The sequence below is a fragment of the Eublepharis macularius genome, chromosome 4 (genome assembly GCF_028583425.1).
Source record: "Eublepharis macularius isolate TG4126 chromosome 4, MPM_Emac_v1.0, whole genome shotgun sequence".
Classification (NCBI taxonomy): Eukaryota; Metazoa; Chordata; class Lepidosauria; order Squamata; family Eublepharidae; genus Eublepharis; species Eublepharis macularius.
Genome location: NC_072793.1, coordinates 187,672,280 through 187,693,466, shown reverse-complemented (window position 1 = coordinate 187,693,466; position 21,187 = coordinate 187,672,280). Strand labels below are relative to the sequence as shown.

Here is a 21,187-nt window from a genome sequence, read left to right as displayed (position 1 = left end):
TTCCTCTTTCTCCATCACTGGATGTTCTTTTGTGTCATTTGCTGACTCCCACACGCCTCCTGTTGAAAGAAAGAGAAATCTGGTGTGATTGTGGGGTTGTGAATGCTGAGGCATTAAACTCCCACCGCCTGCAGCCATTTCTCCCCCTAACCTTTTCGTTGCCTTCTAAATTTCAAGAGGGGCAGAGTAGCTGTTTGCGTGGTAATGAACGTAGCCCAAGAGGCAAAAGAGAGCGCGTGGGCAATGGAGGTCTTCCGTCTGCCAGGGTGAATTTACAGGGGGGACTTATGGCGGGGGTCATGGGGGGAGAAAAGAAACAGCCGTTCATACACATGGCAGAGGGTCTGAATAGAGGTGGCCAGACAGATGGAGAAAAAGGTACTCCAATGTTAACAAGAACCCTGAGTTATTTCTGCCTCTCTCTTTAACACCACAGAGGTAGAGTTTCAAAGCAAAAGAGGGAATGATTCTTCCTTTTTCATTTTCTCTGCGCTCCGATGTGGGTGGCTAGGCAGTGACGGGGTGGCTGGGCTGAGCTTGGGAGGAGGGGAGAGCTGCCTGGTGCCCCTCTGCCGCTGGCGCTTTAGGCAATGGGGCAGGGGCACCTAGTGGACGTTCCGCCCCTGGGCCAGCTAAATTGATTACTGCCATTTTCATTTGAGCTGAAAGGTGGCCATAATGGGCCAATCCCCATTGTAAAAGGGAAGGGGAAGGAAAAGGCAGGAAAAGGGATGAACTCCTTATTGTGGTCTAGTAACTTAACACCAGGCACCAGAGAGTAAAACCCTCATTCCCCAGGGTAAAGATAAGGGACAGTGGGGTTGTTTTGTCGTACCTGGCATGAACACTCAGAAAAAATGTAAAGGTAGCCCCTCTGTAAGCACCACGTCATTACTGACTCATGGGGGGATGTCGCATCATGGCGTTTTCCTGGCAGACTTTTTGTTACGGGGTGGTTTGCCCTTGCCTTCCCCAGTCATCTACCCTTTACCCCCAGGAAACTGGGTACTCCTTTGAGCACTCAGAAAAAAACCTTCTAAATATAAGGAGCTGAATTGATCAGGAGCCTCTCCTTGGGAGGGGCTCCTGGCCTGCTTATCTTTGCATAAGAAACTTTCTTGGACTCGCCATGTTTTAATCTGGGGAAGTCAGCATGGTTTTGTCCCCAACAGATCTTGCCAGACCAACCTGGTTTCCGTCTTTGACCGAGTGACCAGCTTACTGGATCGGGGGAACTCTGTTTACGTGATTTATCTGGATTTCAGTAAAGCTTTTGATAAGGTCCCCCATGACATTCTGATGGGCAAACTGGAAGACTGTGGAGTAGACTATAGGACAGTTCGGTGGATAGGGAACTGGTTGGAGGACCACACTCAAAGAGTGGTGGTCAACGGCGTTTCATCAGATTGGAGGGAGGTGTCCAGTGGGGTGCCGCAGGGCTCGGTTTTGGGCCCGGTACTTTTCAATATTTTTATCAATGATCTGGATGAAGGAATGCAAGGGCTGCTCATTAAATTTGCTGATGATGCCAAATTGGGAGGAGTAGCAAACACCCAAGAAGATAGAATTAAAATTCAACAAGACCTGAATACTCTGGAGAAGTGGGCAGCTGTGAATAGGATGCAATTCAACAAAGACAAGTGCACAGTATTACATCTGGGCCACAAAAATGGGAAGCACAAATACTGGATGGGGGATATGCTTCTGTTAAAACCTCACCTTCCTCTCCCCGCAGTGGGCCCAACACTTCCTTATTCATTTTCCTGCTCTGAACCTAACCAAAGAACCCTTTTTTGTTGTGTTTAGCATCTCTCACTAGCTGAAGCTTATATTGAGCGTTAGCCTTTCTAACCGTCTCTCTACAAGCACCAACAAGTTGTTTATTTTCAGACCTGATTATACAGCCCTCCTTCCATTTCTTAAATGCATCTTTAAAAAAAAAATTTAAGACCTTAAGAAATCTGTTTATGGAGCCACTCCGGCCTCTTCAGGTTCCTCCCATTTTTTCTTACTCATCAGAATTGGTGGTGATTGTGTCTTCAATATCTCGCTTTTAAGAAACTCCCCCCACCCCTCTTGAACTCCCTTCTCCCTGAGTTTTTCTCACCATGGGATTCTCCCCAGCAGGACTTGGAGCTTGTTGGAATTAGCTTTTCTAAAGTCCATCCTGTGCGTCTGACGATGTTCCGCTTTTCCCTTACCCAAGATCTTAGACTCCAGAATTACATGGCCGCTGCTACCCAGGGTGCCCTCTACTTTCGCCTCATCAACCAGTTCTTCCCTGTGGGTGAGAATCAAGTCCAAGATGGCAGAGCCCCTTCTTTCCTTCTCCACTTGCTGGAAGAGGAAGTTGTCAGCAAGACAAGTCAGGAACTCAGTAGACCTTCTGTTTTTAGCAGAGTTTGACTTCCAGCAGATATCAGGGTAACGGAAATATCCCATGACGACTTCATTCCGTCTCTTTGAAAATGTTGGCGTGTGGTCTAGGAGTGTCTCATTCAAGTCCTCTGTCTGGCCTGGGTGAGGGGGGTCTATAGAAGACCTTCACCATAATATCACTATTATTTCTTTCTCCTGCTATTTTTACCCAGAGGCTCTCAACTGACCTTCCAGGTACTTCCTCGCAAGTAGAGACAGCCTTGGCATATAGGGCCACTCCTCCACCCTTCTTTATTGGCCAATTCCTTTCAAACATGTTGTGCCCCTCGATCCCAATATTCCAATTGTGTGTCTCATCCCAACAACTGGAATTGCATGTCTTGCGTAGTATACCCCGAAACAAACCTAGAACATTCTTTGAGGTGTACTTTTTCCCAGGAGTTAAATGATTTGTTATTTGAAAGCTCACTAGACACTTAGGGCTTCTTACGTGCACGTCTATATCCGAATCAAGTCTGACCGGCGTCATCCAGAACACCTGCAAGATGCTAAATTTTATATTGGCACACCGTCTGGGCCAGGCCCTTTGGGAGCTCTGTGGGGCTGCTTCGGGTCATGCCCCTGCAATAAAGCACAGGCTTGGCTTTGCAGGCACAAGGTCCAGGATCGATGCCTGACTGCTCCAGGGAAAGGGATCTTGGGGTCACAGGGCTGCCAAACACCCTGCCTGGAAACCTCTCAAAAGTAGACAATCCTTGGCTAGGCTTGGCATAAGTGATTTTCAGAGGTTCCAGATCTCCAGGCACCATTTCAGCATTTAAAACTCAGCCCAGCTCTTCAGCGAACCCACCGAATCCCACCAGCCCTTGGAAGGAAGCACAGGCAACACTGGTGGAAAAACAGTCTCACGACAGGTGGAGGACCTTACCTGCCAATCCCTCCTCTACACCAGAGATCAGGAGAAACAGCTCTTCCTCCTCCTCCTCTTCCAGCCGGAATATGAGTTCAGGTTTGGCAACCTGAGATCCTTTTTATAAGGGGGAAAAACACAAAACCGTAACTCTTCTGGGTGCACCTAAATCCAGCGATTCCAGGACGGCTTGGCTCTGTCCCTCCAGAAATACAGTACTAGGGGTGCGGTGCAGAGCAATATGGGGTCTAAAACTGTCCGTCTTTTGTTACCCTTGGATCGGGGTGGGGGGCAGAAGTATGTGGCCATTCACACAAGCACCCCCCTACTCTGGTTCTCTTGGGACCTGAGCCTTTGCATACATAGGTTGCAGATTGGTGGGTTCATTTGGCCGTTGCATAGATCACTGTTGTTAGGTCATGGGTCGAAAGGTACCGGGCCAGCTGCCTGACCCACCGAAGATGGAAAAAAGGTGGGCTGGGCAAATGCTGCGACCCGGGCCTCCATGGATAGGGAGGTATCCAGCATCACTCCTAGCCTCCTGACTACAGGAACAGGTGCAAGAGGTGCCCCATCAAAGGTTGGGAGCCGGATCCCCAAACCCATTGGCCCACAACCCAAGTACCGGATCTCTGTCTTCAGGGAATTCAACTTCAGCCCTAGTTAATGCCTCTGGGACCGAGTCAGGCCATCCATCCATCAACAGGTACAGCTGGGTGACGTCAGCATAGTCATAGCAACCCAGCCCGAAACTTTGTACCAACTGGGCTAGGGGGCAGATGTGGAGGTTGAACAGGAGAGGGGAGAGAATCGCCCCCTCTGCGACCCCACATGCCAACGAGCGGCATGCTTGATAATTTCGCCCCTAGCGCCACCCTCTGTCCCCAACCATGGAGAAAAGAGACAAGCCGCCGCAAGGCAGTCCCAAGTATCCCCACATCGGTGAGGCGGGTTTGTGTGTCGAAATATCATAGTCAACCGAATCAAACACTGCCAAGAGATCTAATAACACCAGCAGCGCCAACCTACCTCAATCTTAGATGGGGGGGGGGGAGTCGTGATATACTGGAGTCAAATTAAGTTGTTTTATTTGCTAGTTTCAGGATGCATGAAACTTATTTCCTTGGCCATGTTTGTCTGAGGAAAAGCTAACCGTGGCCTGAGATTCTGCTGATCTCCTGAACTCCCAAACAGTGACTGAATATTTGCTCGCGGGTGTGTGAGCGCTCGGAAGATGAGTCTCTGCCCTTGGAATTAACTCTGGAAGGAGCCTGGGTGGCTCCCTTGGATACGTTAGACGTTTCGCTGAAGAAAATCCCTCCATGGCTTCTGCAATACTTGGGATTCTTTTTGTCACCAACGCTGACCGTATCTTGCGGCCGGAATCCGCAATGATCTCAGCAAATCAGGATTGTTTGCTTTTAGGATGAGCCTTCTTGCAAAAGGGAACCTGGAAAACTCATTTTGCGCTCTAACAAATATTCGCAACTATTCCTCTGAGCCTGATCAAGCTGCTTCTTCCCCCTTTACCTTCGGACATCTTTTCTCTGGGAGTGAAAGCGAGGAGGGGGGGGGATTCAGCTACCCCCATTTCTGTTTTCTGTGGCAGGAAGAGACCCCATATGGCTATAGGGTGCTGGTGTAATAATGGCGCTGGCAGTTCTCTGCCTCCTCCCTGAGTAAGTGAGTTGGAAATGCCAGCTGAGAAACAACCAGTGGCCCAAAAGCCAGCTGTGCTCCTTTCTCTGCCACATCTCAGCTCAGGGAAGGTGAAAGGAACCTGAGACGAGGTCTTTGGTAAAAATGGCTAGAATTGGATTCAGGTCTTGTAGTACTGTCAGGTTGTGGCCTGGCTCAGATATGTGGCTACAGAGCCGGTTAGGAACCCCCGTGGAACTGTCTCCGAGTTCCCCAGAGATTCGACCCTGGGAGGCTGTTCTCAGACAGCTCTGTAGAGATGCCCTGGTTCTTCACGCAGCTGAAATGCCCATTAACGGCTCAGCCCTGACTGGGTCTTGAGCTGCTGGGTGACGCACTGAGTCCTGAAATGATGGCTTCTCAGTTCCACCTCCATTCCTTCTTCTCTGAGGTAGCTTCCTTTGACCAAGCTCAGACCACGACGTGAGTAGGCCAGAGAGGAGCTGAAAGCTGCAGGCTATTCCTCACCTTGGCCTGTCCCTCTGCCGAACCAGCCAGGCAGGGGAGGGGGCTCGCAGTCTGACGGTGATAAAAGCGACAACGGATGCCAAACAGAGGTGGCCTAGGAAGCTATCTCTCAAGTTTTAGACTGGCTGGTTTTATTGTGTAGCAACAGTAAGGTTTTCTTATTTTAATGTTTGTTGCCCAGGTAAGAGTGCTTGATGCTTTTTGCATACTCTCCTTATGCTAATAAACTTTTATTTAAGCTCAACCAGGACCCCTCCCACATCAGTGGAGGGATCATGGAGGGCGGCAGAGATCAGCCACTGGGCCCGGGGGGGGGGCAGCCTTCCTCGTTAAGGCCCTCGTTACAGTCCCTGCTCCCACCAGAAGGAGGCAGCCCAGGAGAAAGGGACCCTTACCCAGAGAGGCCACGATCCCAAAGTTCTCCAGCATGACTTCCTTGTACAGGGCTCTCTGGGCCGGGCGCAGCAGGCTCCACTCCCCCCGGGTGAAACGCACAGCCACCTCTTCGAAGGACACCGGACTCTGGAAGGAGAAGGGGGGAGCAGTTCTTTACACCACTGGAAAGCTGGTGCTTGGGATGGTGGTGTAGAAACAGAGGAAGGGGATTAATACATGAAGGCCAACAGAAAAAGGAGGGGAGGGGAGAAGAGCCCCTCTTTGCTCCCTGTTAGGGAACTTCTATGGCCCCTGTGTTACCGAGCAGCCCCCCCTCCCTCCAGAGGCCAGCCACGAACTGGGTCTGAGTTCTACACTAAAAGACTGCAGTGCCTGTGTTCCTCTAATACACGTGTCAGTTTCATATCTGATGCTGCAACAGACTGACAGTTCCTGGACAATTGCTCTCAAAACTCTTACGTGGCACTGCCCTGCTCAAGCTTATATCTGGACTCTCCTGTGTGATGCTGCCCCGTTGCCAACCATGGACTGTGTCTTAAACGCTGCTCCCTTGCCTGCCATGAGAGCTTGCCTCACTCTGGGCTCCAGCTACGCTGCCAGCAGCCAGATGCCAGCCAGGGGAAACCTTCTGCGAGGGTGGCCAGGCGCTCCCTGGCCAGCTCCTGCCGGGAGCCTCTCATGGGCTGATTGTCCTCACTGCCAGACAATCTGCTGGTAAGCCCTAGCCAACAGCCAAGAAGCCGAGGGGAACAGCCTGCTTTGGGAAGCCATTTCGAAGAAGCGAGCGGACCACGTACGCAGCAAGAGAATCCCACTCTCCTCCGCATTTCTTAACACCTATCCAGAATGGAGATTGATCATCAGTCAGCCAGGGCAATCAACAAGCGCACATCAAAGCAACCTTTGCACTCCGGACTTGAAGGCACTGGGATGAGCCTGGGAACGAGTAAACGGCCCGGTTCCCCTTCCTCCTCCCCATCCCCTCTCCCAAAAGGGTGTCATTACAGATCAATCAGATTTCAAACATGGTCCAATAAAGGCTGTCCCGATGGGCTCAAACCCTTTGATTTAAGTCGTGAGAACCACTGACAGGGGCGCCAGCCCCTGGGTGCTTTGAAAGTATATAAGCTAGCCCCTCAAACCTGAGGGTGCGCGTGCGCCAGCCCCATCCCACTTCCTTGCTGTCTCTCCGTGATTCCAGTGCGGGCGCTGGATCATGTCACGTCCATATCTCTGACATGCCTACTGCTTGTGAGTATGCCCTTTGTCATCGTGGGGTTCCTGCTCAGGTCTCTAATGTTCATACTCTGTATTTCTTAGATCTTGTATGTAATCTTGGATGTGTGTGTAATTTCAGGCATATGTCACATTATTAGAAAATACACGTTATTGACTGAACATCTGTAGTCTGCCTCTTTGTCACGGGGATTTCTGAAAATGGACCTTGGTATAGCTGGCTAGATCCGCGCTGTTTTAGTTCTGGACTGCTAAGCTAACTCCCCATCCTATTAATAGAGCAGTTCCAGTAACAGATTAATGGTGGAGAATGCGGGCAGCCCGGTTTGTCTGAATCCAGATGAGTCGACATTTGTTTTCGGCAAACTGACGTAGAGGAAAACTTTTCGGAACTCCGTGCAAAGAGAGCAACCTAGCTTAGGGAATTAAATGTGTGAATGCGTTTGGCTCTAGCGAGCATCTATATGCGTGGGTTGGCTTGTCCCCTTTTCCTCCTTCAGCCAGTTACGGACAGATTGCCTTATTTTAACTGTGGGCAAGAAACTCTGTGCTGGTGAAGTTCCCTGGCCACTTCCCGGGCCACCTAAACGCGTCTATGTGGGTGGGATTACAGAAGTAGGCTCCAGTTTTCATAAGCAACACATATAAAACTCTCTCCCGTCCCCCTTCCCTCCTCAGCCCGTCCAAATCCCCGCTCCCCCCCAGCACTTAGACTTCAACCTCCTCTCCGGAGGAAACGTGAAGAGGTTGATAGTTCGTTTGTTTAACTTGCTTTGGGAATCTGCAGCTAGGTTCCTGAAGCACTGTGCCTGAGTTTTAAGTAAGACTCTCGGGCAATTCTTGTTTGGGAGTAAAGAAAGTTTACTCCTGAGCGTTTTTTTTGCTTGGGGACTCACAGAAACAGTCCTTGAGCCCTTTTGTTTGCGGCAAGCAGCCGCCCCGTGCGCGCTTTGGTCTTTTGGTCTTGGCTTGGAGACAGCTTTAACAGTCTGTCTCTGGGCAGGAGGCCTGGGGATCTTTTGAGTTCTTGGGTTTAGAGAACCTGGGAGCGCCTTTTTCCTGGTCTCGTGGCTTGTAACCGAGCCTACACGAGAATAGGAGTTGAAAGCAAGGAAACCCTCACCCCCTTTGGAAACCCTTTTAAAAGTCCTTGAGGACTAAGAGGAGAGGAGCTCCGAAAAAAAATAAGTCCCTGGAGAGGACGGTGTAATCCTGTGTATGCCCCTTTAAGAATCCTTGAGGACTTGTAAAAGCCCCTGGAGAGGACTGGCTTAAAGGACCCCCCCCCCCATGGGCATTGCATCAGTGTGCAAAATAAAAATAAAAATAAAATAATAATAATAAAAATGTACCGTAGTAACACCAGAGTACCCCACTTGGAGAAGTGGGTGGTAAAGAAAGGAAAACACCCTTGGGAATCCTGTCCAAATAGCTAGAGATGCTTTCCAGGATTTTTGTGGAAAGGAGAAACCCAATTCGGATGATGAGGAAGACAGGCTCTTCCAAGCCGGGAGAAATGCTAACCTCCCCAGATCAGCCCTCAAAGTAAGCATCCCTTGCCAGCCAGCAGACACCCCCCCCCCCCCCACTCCGCTGCTGAGCTTGGAAAGAAAACAGTTTCCCCTCTAGAGCTGAACATCTAATGGATTGTAGAATTCCTTGAAGAAACTCAGACACCCTAGATTTTATAATATCTAGTGCAAAAGGTAAAAGAAAGAAAGAAAGAATTTTGTGTAAGGAAGCTTGTATTTGTGTGCATGAGGAATGGTAGGAAGTGACTTCTTGCCACCCGGCAGGGATAGCAGCTGCAATCTGTTCCCCCTGTTTATGTGTGGGTGTGCAAATTGTGTGTAAGAAGGGCCCCTTGCTTCTCAAGGGACCCTGAGCATCTTCAGGAGGATTGTATTTTGTGGGCATTTCCAGGCTGGGTGGTGGTCTGGCAGACAGCCCAGGACAGTCTGTAACCTGGTGTTAACCCTTGGTACCGGGAAACAGCAGGAGCAGATGTGGCTGGGTTCTGTGTGCGAGACATACACCATACTTGAGTTATGGTCCAATTTACTCCCTCCACTCTCGACTTCTGACCAGTTCAGGGGCCGGGGAAGTTGCTCGGTGTGTTAGTGGTTGCATTTGTAGGTTGAATTTGATTGCGGATAGGTGAAACAGTCCTTCTGCTAAGAATTCATCCTGGCCCCCTCTTTCGCTAGGTCCCCCAGCAAGGGAACTCAGACCTAGTGGATGCAGGCAAAAGGCTTATTTGTTGTGTTGTCTAGGACTGATTTTTCTGGTAAAACTATGATTTGGAATGTTAAAATGACACCTGAGATAGGATAAATGTGTTGTGGATATTGAGTAAAAAGGATGATAGTTTAAGTTAGAGAAAAGTGATTTAGTTTTGGAGAAAGGAAATCTAGCCTCCAAACTAGAAATGGCCCGTGCCACCACAAAGGCCATCCATGATATAGTATCTTCCCAAAAATGACAATTAAGGGAAGACAGGTAGCTGAATTTCTGGCTGCTCAGATTGTGTTAGGATGAGAGCTCTGGAGAGTCAACTTGGTTTGCTTAGAGAGTTGATCGCCTCTACTCATTCCAGTGACTTGCCAAGATGCTCCCTCTTGACTTGCTTGCCTCTTGATGCCTTGGCCAAATACTGCCAAAAGAGAGCCAGAAACTCAGCAGAAGTAGAACAGAGTCTTTTGACCAGGACCCTAAGAGATTTTTATGGGCAGAACTTAGGAGACGTGGCTCACTTCTGTCCTCCTCAAGACCTCCTTAAGAGAGGCATAATCTGTCATCCGCAGACCTCCTTAAGAGAGTCAAAATCTGCCATCCCACCTTAAAGCGGGAAGCCTGTGTTAACCCTCTCTGCGCCTATTTGTCTCAACCACCCAACCTGGGTCTCCATGGTCCGGGAAGCTAAATTTACCCAAACCTGAAAGGAGACGAGATAGAAACTATTAATAAGGGAAGAAGGAGCTGACGAAAAACGTAGAAACTTCCTCAAGAAATAGAAAGCCTTGTAAATGGCCAGTTTGAAGAGAAAAAAACACTCACTGGCATGATGTGTGATAAAACTCCTGGTATATAGTACTATGTGTAATAATACTCCAGAGGATAGGATAGGATTTTTGAAGCCCCTCTAGTCTAATGCTGAGAGCAGCAGAAGAGACTGTGCTTCCCTACCATGGAACTAGAAATTTGGCCCAGCCTCTGAGCATGTGCAGAGCTTAAAAAAAAAAAAAGCCATTCCCCAAGCAATTGCCTTGGCTCCCATAGAACGCACCCAGCCAAGCTATGCGGAACCCACCGTGACTGGGCCCTACAAACCAGTCAAATGGGAGCGCAAATGCAGCCCCCTTAAAAGACCCACAACGGCGTTAAAAATCACTGAGGTCAGCTAGCTTGGTCTCAGCTTTCCCGAACCAGCAACTCTGAAGAAAAGATTGTGTGGTGCATCTGTGGTTTAATAGTACTTGAACTGATTTAGAAACATTTGTGCATCTGTTTCCCCATTTTAAAATACTTAAGCCCAAAGTTTAATGAAACGGTGGAACCTCCAGTGCCAGGAGCAGTCATGAATGTAGTAATGCCCCCAGGCTGAGATCAGTCTAAATAAAAGTGTTCATTGGTTTCCTCTTAGAACTTGGAATAGAAAGGACCCAAGAGTAGTAGAAAGTCTCCAGGATGGAATGTAAATTCGGGTCCCCACAACCCCATCCCTTTTTTAATTGTGAGATTTTCTCTCTCCCTCTCTCTCTCTCTCTCTCTCTCTCTCTCAATATGTTTATGAACCTCTGCTTTCAGAGGCACTTTGTGGAAGTCACTGGCCTTCTGAAAACAAGGGGGGGAGAAATAGCCTCTCCCACAACCCAATCCATTGTTTTCAGAAGCCCAGACAATCTTGGTTAAAGGCATAAACCCAAAATTATTACATCATCATTGCATTATTGTTGATTACATGCTGCAAGACAAAAATTTTCCCGTAGGACGGATCTTTCTTTAATAAACTGCCATATGCCCGGTTGAATTAACCAATAGCCTACCTTGCAGGAAGGGTGGTGCCTTTGAATAGCTGACAGCTGCACCCACCCCATTCTTTTGTTTGCTTAAGCCAACTCAGTACTGGCATATATATATATATGTATCCCCTTTTGTTATATGTCTAATAAATGGACTGGATTGTTGGGTGAAATGTTAATATTGGATGTTAAGTAGGAGCTAGATGGTGTGTGTAAAGAATAATTATTAAGGCAGAAGGAAAGATGAAGGCAAGCTGTATATTTCAGTTGGTCTAATAGGAAGTAATATGTAGAGGTAGGATCATTTGGTATGTGCAAAGAGGTTTAGAGATATTTCTGAGAACTGTTTGGAATAAAGATATAGAGAATTAACGCTTTGAAACACCCGGCAGCCAGTGTCCTCTTTACTACTGTACAATTTACCTTGATGCTGACCTGCTCAGCAGCAAGAAGTTCTTCCCCTCCCCCTTCCCCTTTTTGCTATGTTTTCCTTTTCCAAATGCTGTTAGTGTTCTTGTGATTCTTGAGGAAGCAGACATGAGACCCTCCAGCAACCCCTTTTGGAAACCTACCTACGGAGCAGCCAAAGGAGCAGAATTTGAGACTCCTTCGCTGGCCAGAGGCTGCCTCCGTTTTTCTGGCTGATTTGATTCAAAGGCCAGCACCAGCTCCATGGAAGGGCAGCCCTCTCTTCCAAGGGGACCCCTCATTTTTTTCTCTTTTTGCTAAAGGACATGCGTGTCATTCCATTTTTGTTTTTGGGGACATTGCCGCTTATTCTGTCCAATGCCCTTTCTGATACAAGGGGGGGTGTAAACACTTTCCTTCCTACCTTGTGTACCTAGTTGCATTTCTTTTGCCCCTCATTCGGTTACTTATTTGATTGAATGTATTCCTGAACTGAGTTCATCGATCTATGCTTACTGTTCAAATTGATTTTGATCTGCTTTTTACATTAAGTTCATTGGGTGTTAAGCTAATTTTTATCTTTGGTTTTTCCTTACATTATTGAATTGTTATTTGCCTTCTTAATTTTGACCTGCTTTTTGCAGTAAGTTCATGAAGTGTTAAGCTAATTTTATCTTTGGTTTTCCCTTACATTATTGAATTGGTGTTATTTACCTTTTCATTTGTTCTATTCTGACTCACTAGTTATGATGATGCTTGTATGTTTACATAGGGCACTGCCATTTGATTGGATTCCTTGCCCTTCACCAACCATATCTGATTCCAATGCCTTTAATGCCTAGGGTTAATTCATAGTATCCCATTCACTTAGTGCTTTTGGTCTTTGTGCATCATATTGTTGCATTTTCTTCGCTTTAACTGTTTGCATCCATGTTCATGGTCAATGCTTTGCTGTTACATTGCTTTAAGGGTTGCCTAGAAATCTTTGTGTATTTCTCTGTCACCTTCATTGCTATGCCTCTCACCTGTCAACTCTCAGGCAGGGGAAGCCACTATACTGGTTGAATTAATTTTGATATGCTTTATTTTTATCAGTTGCTTTTTATATGTGCTATTTTGACATAATGCCCTCATTTATTCTATGCTTGTATGTTTTTGTGGAGCACTGCCATTCATTCTGATTGTTTGCTTTTCACTGACACTATTGGATTTCCATTGGACTCTCGCATTGATTATGCTGCCTTAATGCCTGTGTTACTTCACTGCATTTCACCCTGTATGTGTATACATATTGTAATGGCTTACTAGTATTATATGTATAAGAGCATGCATGATTTATGTGAATGAAAGATGCTTGTGATGATGCTCAATGAGGCTGTCTGCCCACCCAGCAGCTCCCACCCAAGCTGCTCTGATGTATAGCCCCCTTGGGCACTAGGGGGGGAGGTCTCTTTTATTAGGGCGCCTCACCCCTACCAGCCTAGCTACTGCATGCTCAGACTACAGGGAATGGAAATGACTCCATCCACCTCCAAGCTCCACCAAGTGAAGACCCAGCCAATTGACCAGAAGCTGTGTGCCTAGAGCTCCTCCTTGATCCTGCACTGCGAAGTGACAGCGGAGTGGAAGTGTGTTCTTGTTTCATGTATTCATAGGCTGAATGAGCTTGTTTCTGTATATATATGCGTAACCCAGTTTGACAGCTATACTGTAAACTGTGCCTCTGTGAATACTGTATGCTTGCATCTACCCATTATTATTGATTGCATGTGACTATGGCCTACTGATGGTGTATACTATGGCTGCTGATTCCTACTGGTTGCTCATTGCTTATTGACCGCTATAATTGATTACTGCTTATTGGTTACTACCTTTAATTATTAATGTAATACTGAATATTAAGGTTTAGCCCTCCTCAGCTGGAGCCCCACCGCTACGGGAATATCCAATCTGACCATGCACCCAATTGTTGTTATGTTGATCTTCCAGGTCTTGGTGCTCTCCGTCCATCCCTTGCGTGTTTTATTGCCATTGTTGTTATGAACCATGATAGTTGTGTGTACATTTATGCGCACGGACTGAACCGGTCCCATGGACACTTTGCCTGCCGGACACCGCTCTGAGGCCCTCTTGTGGACTAGGGGGGGGAGCGTTCCTCTCTACCTCTCGACCCACGATCTGCCTCCAGACGGCCACCTGTGGCTCCACCTCCATGAGGACTAGAAACTGTGTGCCTGACGCCTTGTCTACCAGCCCACGCTCCAGCGCTGCAGTTCAACGCAGATGTCTAGGGGAGTGCACAGACACATGGACTAAGTTTGCTTGTCTCTTGTATATATGCAACCCAGTCTCATAGCTGTGCTGTGGACTGCGCCATCTGTGATCTTTTTCCTCCCCCGGTCCCTATGGACTTATTCCAATGACTTGCCTTCTAGGAAGTGTAGTCCTATGAATTTAGTTCCCCAAGTTGTATGCCTTATGAATTGTTCTCTCAAATCTGTTTCCTCAACTATAGTGCTTTTAAGGTATTGTCATTATCCTTGTGGTTGTTTGTACTATGAACCACATTATGTTTTGAGTCTATGCATATTTTATTTCGTTATAAAATGCCCTCAGCTTAGCCTATGGCCATACCACCAGTACCCATGTCTCTGCTTTGCTTTTGATTTTGGCCATATATGAAATAACCATGGTTCTTATGTATGCATCTGTACCACTGCAAGCCACCTCTGAGTCTAGCCACATGGGAATGATGTCTGTTCATGAATTGTGATGCGACATCTAGCCTTGTATAATTACTTCCACCCTCTATGAGTGGATAGGGCTATGAATGAATTGTTTTGTGTTTACGAATTGCTCTTTTATGAATTGCTCTGTACCCATGAATTACTATGCATTCATGAATTGCTCTACACCTGTGTCCGGACTTATGAGTTGCTATGTACCCCTCACCCGGAAATGAGATATGAATTGTTTCAAACCATGTATGATCTGCTTCCCGCTTTTACCTGAATGAATTGCCTTGTGTTTTTATAACCGCTGATCATTCTGTGAAATGTCTCTGCCCTTAAGTATGTGCATATGAGTTATCTTGCATATTATGAAACTGTGTATTCCTGCTTGTACTAACGGGTGCATCTTGGAAATATGTGTGTATGTGTTTATGTACATGTGTTTATACATACCTATATGGGTAGCTTTCCTGAGGTGGACACAGAGATGTGCAGCCCATTGGCTGATCTAAATTTTGTAATCTGGCTGTGTGGTTCTCCATACCAAATTTGCGAATGACACCTCCCCTTCCTCCCCCCTTCCCTCTCCCACCCCCTGGATGCTCGACCACCAGAGGTGCCACTCTTGCTCAACGGTGAAGACATGTTCGGGGACCGACCCTCCTGGGTCGGGTGGTCCCCGAGGGGGGGAATTGTTACCGAGCAGCCCCCCCTCCCTCCAGAGGCCAGCCACGAACTGGGTCTGAGTTCTACACTAAAAGACTGCAGTGCCTGTGTTCCTCTAATACACGTGTCAGTTTCATATCTGATGCTGCAACAGACTGACAGTTCCTGGACAATTGCTCTCAAAACTCTTACGTGGCACTGCCCTGCTCAAGCTTATATCTGGACTCTCCTGTGTGATGCTGCCCCGTTGCCAACCATGGACTGTGTCTTAAACGCTGCTCCCTTGCCTGCCATGAGAGCTTGCCTCACTCTGGGCTCCAGCTACGCTGCCAGCAGCCAGATGCCAGCCAGGGGAAACCTTCTGCGAGGGTGGCCAGGCGCTCCCTGGCCAGCTCCTGCCGGGAGCCTCTCATGGGCTGATTGTCCTCACTGCCAGACAATCTGCTGGTAAGCCCTAGCCAACAGCCAAGAAGCCGAGGGGAACAGCCTGCTTTGGGAAGCCATTTCGAAGAAGCGAGCGGACCACGTACGCAGCAAGAGAATCCCACTCTCCTCCGCATTTCTTAACACCTATCCAGAATGGAGATTGATCATCAGTCAGCCAGGGCAATCAACAAGCGCACATCAAAGCAACCTTTGCACTCCGGACTTGAAGGCACTGGGATGAGCCTGGGAACGAGTAAACGGCCCGGTTCCCCTTCCTCCTCCCCATCCCCTCTCCCAAAAGGGTGTCATTACAGATCAATCAGATTTCAAACATGGTCCAATAAAGGCTGTCCCGATGGGCTCAAACCCTTTGATTTAAGTCGTGAGAACCACTGACAGGGGCGCCAGCCCCTGGGTGCTTTGAAAGTATATAAGCTAGCCCCTCAAACCTGAGGGTGCGCGTGCGCCAGCCCCATCCCACTTCCTTGCTGTCTCTCCGTGATTCCAGTGCGGGCGCTGGATCATGTCACGTCCATATCTCTGACATGCCTACTGCTTGTGAGTATGCCCTTTGTCATCGTGGGGTTCCTGCTCAGGTCTCTAATGTTCATACTCTGTATTTCTTAGATCTTGTATGTAATCTTGGATGTGTGTGTAATTTCAGGCATATGTCACATTATTAGAAAATACACGTTATTGACTGAACATCTGTAGTCTGCCTCTTTGTCACGGGGATTTCTGAAAATGGACCTTGGTATAGCTGGCTAGATCCGCGCTGTTTTAGTTCTGGACTGCTAAGCTAACTCCCCATCCTATTAATAGAGCAGTTCCAGTAACACCTGTCCTAAAAGACCTACGTATGAGCATCTATCGGAGTTGGCCGTTCGCACAGAAGGCAAAAGTTATTCTTATGCAAGCAGATTCCTTCTGACATGGTTTAACACACTGAACGCTGTTAAGGTTAGAGAGCCCTACTGCAAGGACACACTCTCTCTCTTGTTCTGACTTTGGACTCAAGAATTTAGCTTAAATAAGCTCCCTCTCAACCACGATTCCTTTACGGCACCAGACATGGAGCATGTTTATATTACAGAGAGAGTTTACTCTCTTGTCAATAAGGCTCTTATGGTGCCATGTCTTCTGAAGAAACTGACTCTGAAGAACTGTTTGTATCTAGTTTTGTATAACAATTTTATCTCTTTTCTGTAAACAACTAACTTTGGAAAGTATATAAGATTCTCTGCTAAGGCTGATCTATCTGCATCTATCGGAACATGGCACCACATCTGGGTTTTATTGTAAACAAAGCCCATTAATGCTTTATGGTTCACTGGTGTTTGGTGTCTTGATTAAACGTGGGTGACGGCTATTGGGAAAACACGATCTGACTGCAGAGTACCTTAAAGAGGTTTTCCCTTAACACTCCCCACTCCCAGCTCTCGTTGGGGGCCCTGGGGGCCCAGAGGGGTGGGCCCTCCTTGGCAGGGGGCTGGCAAGCTTGTGGGAAGAGGCCAGACATGTCCATGGGAGAAAGGACCTGTTGGAGACCAGCATCGGCTGGGCGCTCTACCCACTGACAATCCTTCCTCCTTCTCCGAGGAGCTGGAAGAATGCGTGGGAGACCCGCCCGCAGCCCCTGAAGAGCCATCCGGCGACCAGCAACCCAGCCCCTCAGTGCAACCCGAGCCCTCAGCATAACCTGGCCCCTCAGCGCAACCCAGCCCGTCAGCGCAAGAGGAGGGGGCACGCAGGGAGGAGGAGCAACTGGCGCCTCGGAGAACCAAGCCTTGCGAGCAGGTGGCGAAGCAGAAGGCTCGGGCAAAAGAGACAGTTTGGGAACGACGGAAGAGTGCGTGCCCGCAAGCGCGGCGAGGGGTGGAGCTGAATGCCGAGGATGAGGCAGGGCGATCGAGTGAAGGAGAAACACCTGAGCCTCGTTCTCTTTTGCCACTCCTTGCGCCCAGCAGCTCAGCCCCAGGCAGCTCACCTGACCTCGGTGTGTCCTGACCTCGGCTTCGTCCTCGACCACCTCTTGCCTGTCTCTGCGTGCAACTGACGACCCAGTTTTCAGACCTCGGCTCAGCTTTCTGACACTCCTCTGCTTGCTCCCCTGACGGGCGGACTCCCTGGCTCCTGACCCCGGTGTGTTTTGGACTCTCACTTTCTGCCTCCCGCTCCGCCTGGCGCCCTCCCCAGCGGGAGCCCCAGCCCTGACTGTGACAGGACCAAACCCTTTCCCATGGGAAATTCATCGTCCTGCACCTGCCATCCTAGGCAGGGGGTGGCCATTTTCCTGCCTCCTCAGTGGGCAGCCTCGGCCTCTCGCATCGCCACAGCCAAGGCCAAGGAGCCCGAGCCTCTGAGCCCCCAAGGCCCCCTCCCCGTACCTGAGCTGGCCGCATGGCTGGTCTTTTCCCTTCACCAAACGGAGGAGACGGTGGAGAAGCCATGAAGGGAGCCTTTTCACTGCTGCCTGGGAGGGAGAAAGAAAAAGGGTGGGAAACCCTTTTTAGTACGCACACATCTCCTGCGCCAGTCCCTTCAGGGAACCTCTCTCTGCATTGGCTTTGGAGCACAACATGAGAAACTGGATTCTCTCTCGGCAGGCTTTGTTCTCAACGTCCTTCCTGCTGGCACCAGAGGGGAGGAGGGCTGGAGATGTTTTAATCATGTTTTCTCCCATACGTATAGTGAATACTCACAGCATTATCAAGGTTGAATTATAAACCCCTTCAATTTTTCTTTGTCTGCAACCACAAACCCACTGGCATTTGTACCAAGTCGTTACCCAGCTGGTTCCCCATGTCGCCCTCGCCTGCAGGTCATATACCTGGAGATGCGGTACGGCCTAAATCACTCCTCTTTCGATTATTTTGCACTGATTTTAAACTCGTTCTAGGCTTTTACTTCCCCAAATGGACATTTCTATACTGAGGAGCTGGAGTGGGCATCTTTCCCACACTGGCCAGGGGAGGGAGGAATAAAAGCAGCCCCCCTACACACAAGGAGGACACCCAGGGGCAACGAAGGCCCCCCTGATCTTACCTGGAAAAGCTGCTCCGTGGTAAGGATCCTGCGTGATCTTTTCCTGCACCTGAAACAGAAATGGGGATCCCAGAAAGGGGAGACTGTTGAGAAGGGGACAGGGAAAAGGAGGGGGGGGGTCTAAAAATGTTGGGGCAATCCATATGGATTTGGAGGGGGTCCTTGATCATATATTGTGCCCCAGGTACTAGCCAGGTGTGTCCCTCTCACCTGCTGCTCCTGAGTCTTGGCACCTGCCTGGCTCAGGAGGAAGCCTTCTGCCAGGGCCACCGCCTGGGAACTGGTCTCCGGCCCGCATTCCCTGACCCAGCTCTCCATCTCCGGGGGCAGGATGGCCAGGAGTTGCTCCAAGACCACCAGGTCCAGGATCTCCTCCTTTCTGTGCCTTTCTGGCTTCAGCCACTGGTGGCAAAGATGGTGGAGACGGCTGCAGACCTCTGGCCAGACAGCCTCCAGCTAGACGTGCGGATCGCCTTCCTCCTCTGCCGGATTCTTCCGTAAAGGCAAGTGCCGGATCTATGACCTCCTGCAATGAGAAGCCTGATAGGTGGAGCGTATAGATCTGGACACCTGAGTTTCTGTATCGATTAATATGTTCATGTTACTCCAGTTAAGTTTTGTTTCAGCGGTCTGTGATTCAGATTTAAGCTTGCTTTCAAAGGCCTGAAATCCTGCCCTGCTGTATTACTCATTGAACATCCCAGGGACTGATTGTATCGGCTCACACTGTGCAATCTGCCTCGAATCTCAGTGGGAAAGGTGCAGTATAAATAATGTAAATAATAATAATAAAACAAGCAGATGCCGAAAGAGAAGCCCTTTAGCTAGAGATTGCAGAGAGCAGCTGAAAAGCCCCTTGGGGTCCACGCAGCCCCCTGGCCCAGCCTGGCAGCAGCAGGGGGGCGCTTTGCAGAGGGGGGGGATCATTGCAGGACTTACCCCTTTTGCAGAAGGTCCTCCGGCGCCGCCTCCCTCTCCCCTCCGCCCCACAGCATACAATGGGGACCCCGGGACAGGAAGTGAGGGCGGCCTCCCCTCTCCTGGCCTCTCTAGGAATGGAGGCTCCTTCCCTTTAACCCTTCCAGGGACCCGCTTCTGCCTTCGCCCTGCCAGAGGCTGCAGCATTTGTGCGTTGAAACAAATGAAAAACCACAGACCCGTTGCAGGGCCTTTCTCAGCCTGGAGGCACGTGGGGGCGCTGTCACAGCACAAAAACATTCATTCAAGGCCCTCTTTATGCAACCTCGGGATTTTTGCATGGCTATGGGGGCCCCCAGCTTACCATCCAATCACAGCTCATGCCCATAGCCACAGATTGCCCCACAAAAATCACGCACCCACCTCTTCATGGCCCTGCCAGGGCGCAAACACGTAATTCCAAAGCATGGATAGTCAAGGATAACATAAATGAAAATGGATCCTTGGGATTTTTTTATGGAGTTACGCAAAGCTCTCCATTGAACCACATGTCATGTCCATAGCTACAGATTGTACCAGAAAAATCCCACACCCACCACTTTGGGGCACTGCAAAAGCACAGAAATGTGGTTCCAAAGTGCAGGGCGCTTCCTCTGAGGCCCCGATGCCTGCATTTAGCACATGCAATGGTGCCCTTTGGTGGTGGGAAAAGCACAGAGACCACAGCACCAGAGAGGCGGCCTTTAGCCCTGGCAGCCCAAGGGAAGGGCTCATGTGGATGCCACATAACTAAGACGTCTCTGTCCAGAACCAAGATGGGGACCTCCTTCTGCAGACACCCCCCCCCCAGTATAACCCACTCACCCATGCTGGGGGAGGACACCGGTCCCCTGGCAGGGGAGCAAGCGCAGGGATCCAGCAGCCCCAGGCGGGGAGTTTGCCACTGCTTCCCCACCCCCTGAACACCACCCCATGGGGTGCAGTGCCCCAACAGTGCAGGCTCCTCACCCTCGGCCTTGATTCTGGGAGGCCCATACAGACCTCCAACCCGCCTGCCAGCTCCTGAGAGACCCTCTAGACACCATCTCTCCCTCCGCGTCCCCCTTTTGGGCCCTCCTGGCCAGAGAATGGCGCCTCCTGCTGCACCGTGGTGGTGGCAGGATCTTGCCCGTCTGCTCCCTCCTCAACCTTGGCTCAGTTCCCTTTGCTGGGTGCACGCAAGTGTGCTCCAGGGGGTCCCACGCGAGCTGGGGAGGGTCGCCCACTCCGCTTCAGCCCCTACTTGATTTCCGCGCCTCCCACTCGCTCGGTCCCTGATTTACAAGCACAGCAGCCCTGTGAGGCAGGCTGAGGTGGAAGGGAAGGAGCAGCCGGGGTGACTCTGGGGGTCTCTTGGCTGTTCGGGGACCCCTGGAGCTCGGTGTTGCTGCCCCAGCCTGATTCTGCCCCCCCCCCCAGCCCTTACCTTTCTCTCTTGTTAATCTGGAGTCAGGAACAGGCGTCAGGCTGCGAAGGGAAGGTGGCCAGCGGGCATCGAGTCCCTTTAATAGAGGCTTAAGGTGGGAGAGTGAAGCCCAGCCAGGCAGATATGGGGGAGCTGCAAAGACATGGGTAGGAGGGGCATATTCCCCCTCCCTGCAGAGATGGGGCCGCATAAGGGGGTGGCCCCAAATGATGTGCCCGGACTTCAGGGCGCCTTGCAGCTTCCTTGCCTGCTTTCCACTCCAGAGCAATAAAAGCTGAGGAGGGGGGAGGTCGGGTTTATATCTGGGAAGTATGTCGGGGGGAGGTTAAGGCCCCCTTCCCAACTCTGCAGCCCTCCCCCACTAAGAATCCAGACCACTTGGAGGAGAAACACTGGCACGTGCCATCTAGCTTGGTCT

The 21,187-nt window shown here is 49.7% G+C and overlaps 1 protein-coding gene across 1 annotated transcript; it reads right to left on the bottom strand.

The window, feature by feature from the left end:
- Window positions 1-14: 14 nt before the first annotated feature.
- LOC129328051 (neurotrophin receptor-interacting factor homolog) lies at window positions 15-19,389 on the bottom strand. Its single transcript, XM_054976788.1, has 8 exons — window positions 19,326-19,389; window positions 18,597-18,912; window positions 18,387-18,435; window positions 17,729-17,814; window positions 5,851-5,977; window positions 3,308-3,406; window positions 2,227-2,516; window positions 15-59 (listed from the first exon to the last, which is right to left on the bottom strand). The coding sequence occupies exons 2-8, from the start codon at window positions 18,702-18,704 to the stop codon at window positions 15-17; spliced, it is 804 nt and encodes a 267-aa protein (XP_054832763.1). The 5' UTR covers window positions 18,705-18,912; window positions 19,326-19,389.
- Window positions 19,390-21,187: the final 1,798 nt, after the last annotated feature.

Coding starts and splice junctions, on each gene's coding strand:
- LOC129328051 (XM_054976788.1), bottom strand. CDS start 18,704: ATGGAGAGCTGGGTCAGGGAATGCGGGCCGGAGACCAGTTCCCAGGCG. Junction 17,815..18,386: donor CCACGGAGCAGCTTTTCCAG/GTAAGATCAGGG, acceptor TCTCCCTCCCAG/GCAGCAGTGAAAAGGCTCCC. Junction 5,978..17,728: donor CAGCCATGCGGCCAGCTCAG/GTACGGGGAGGG, acceptor TTCTCCTTCCAG/AGTCCGGTGTCCTTCGAAGA.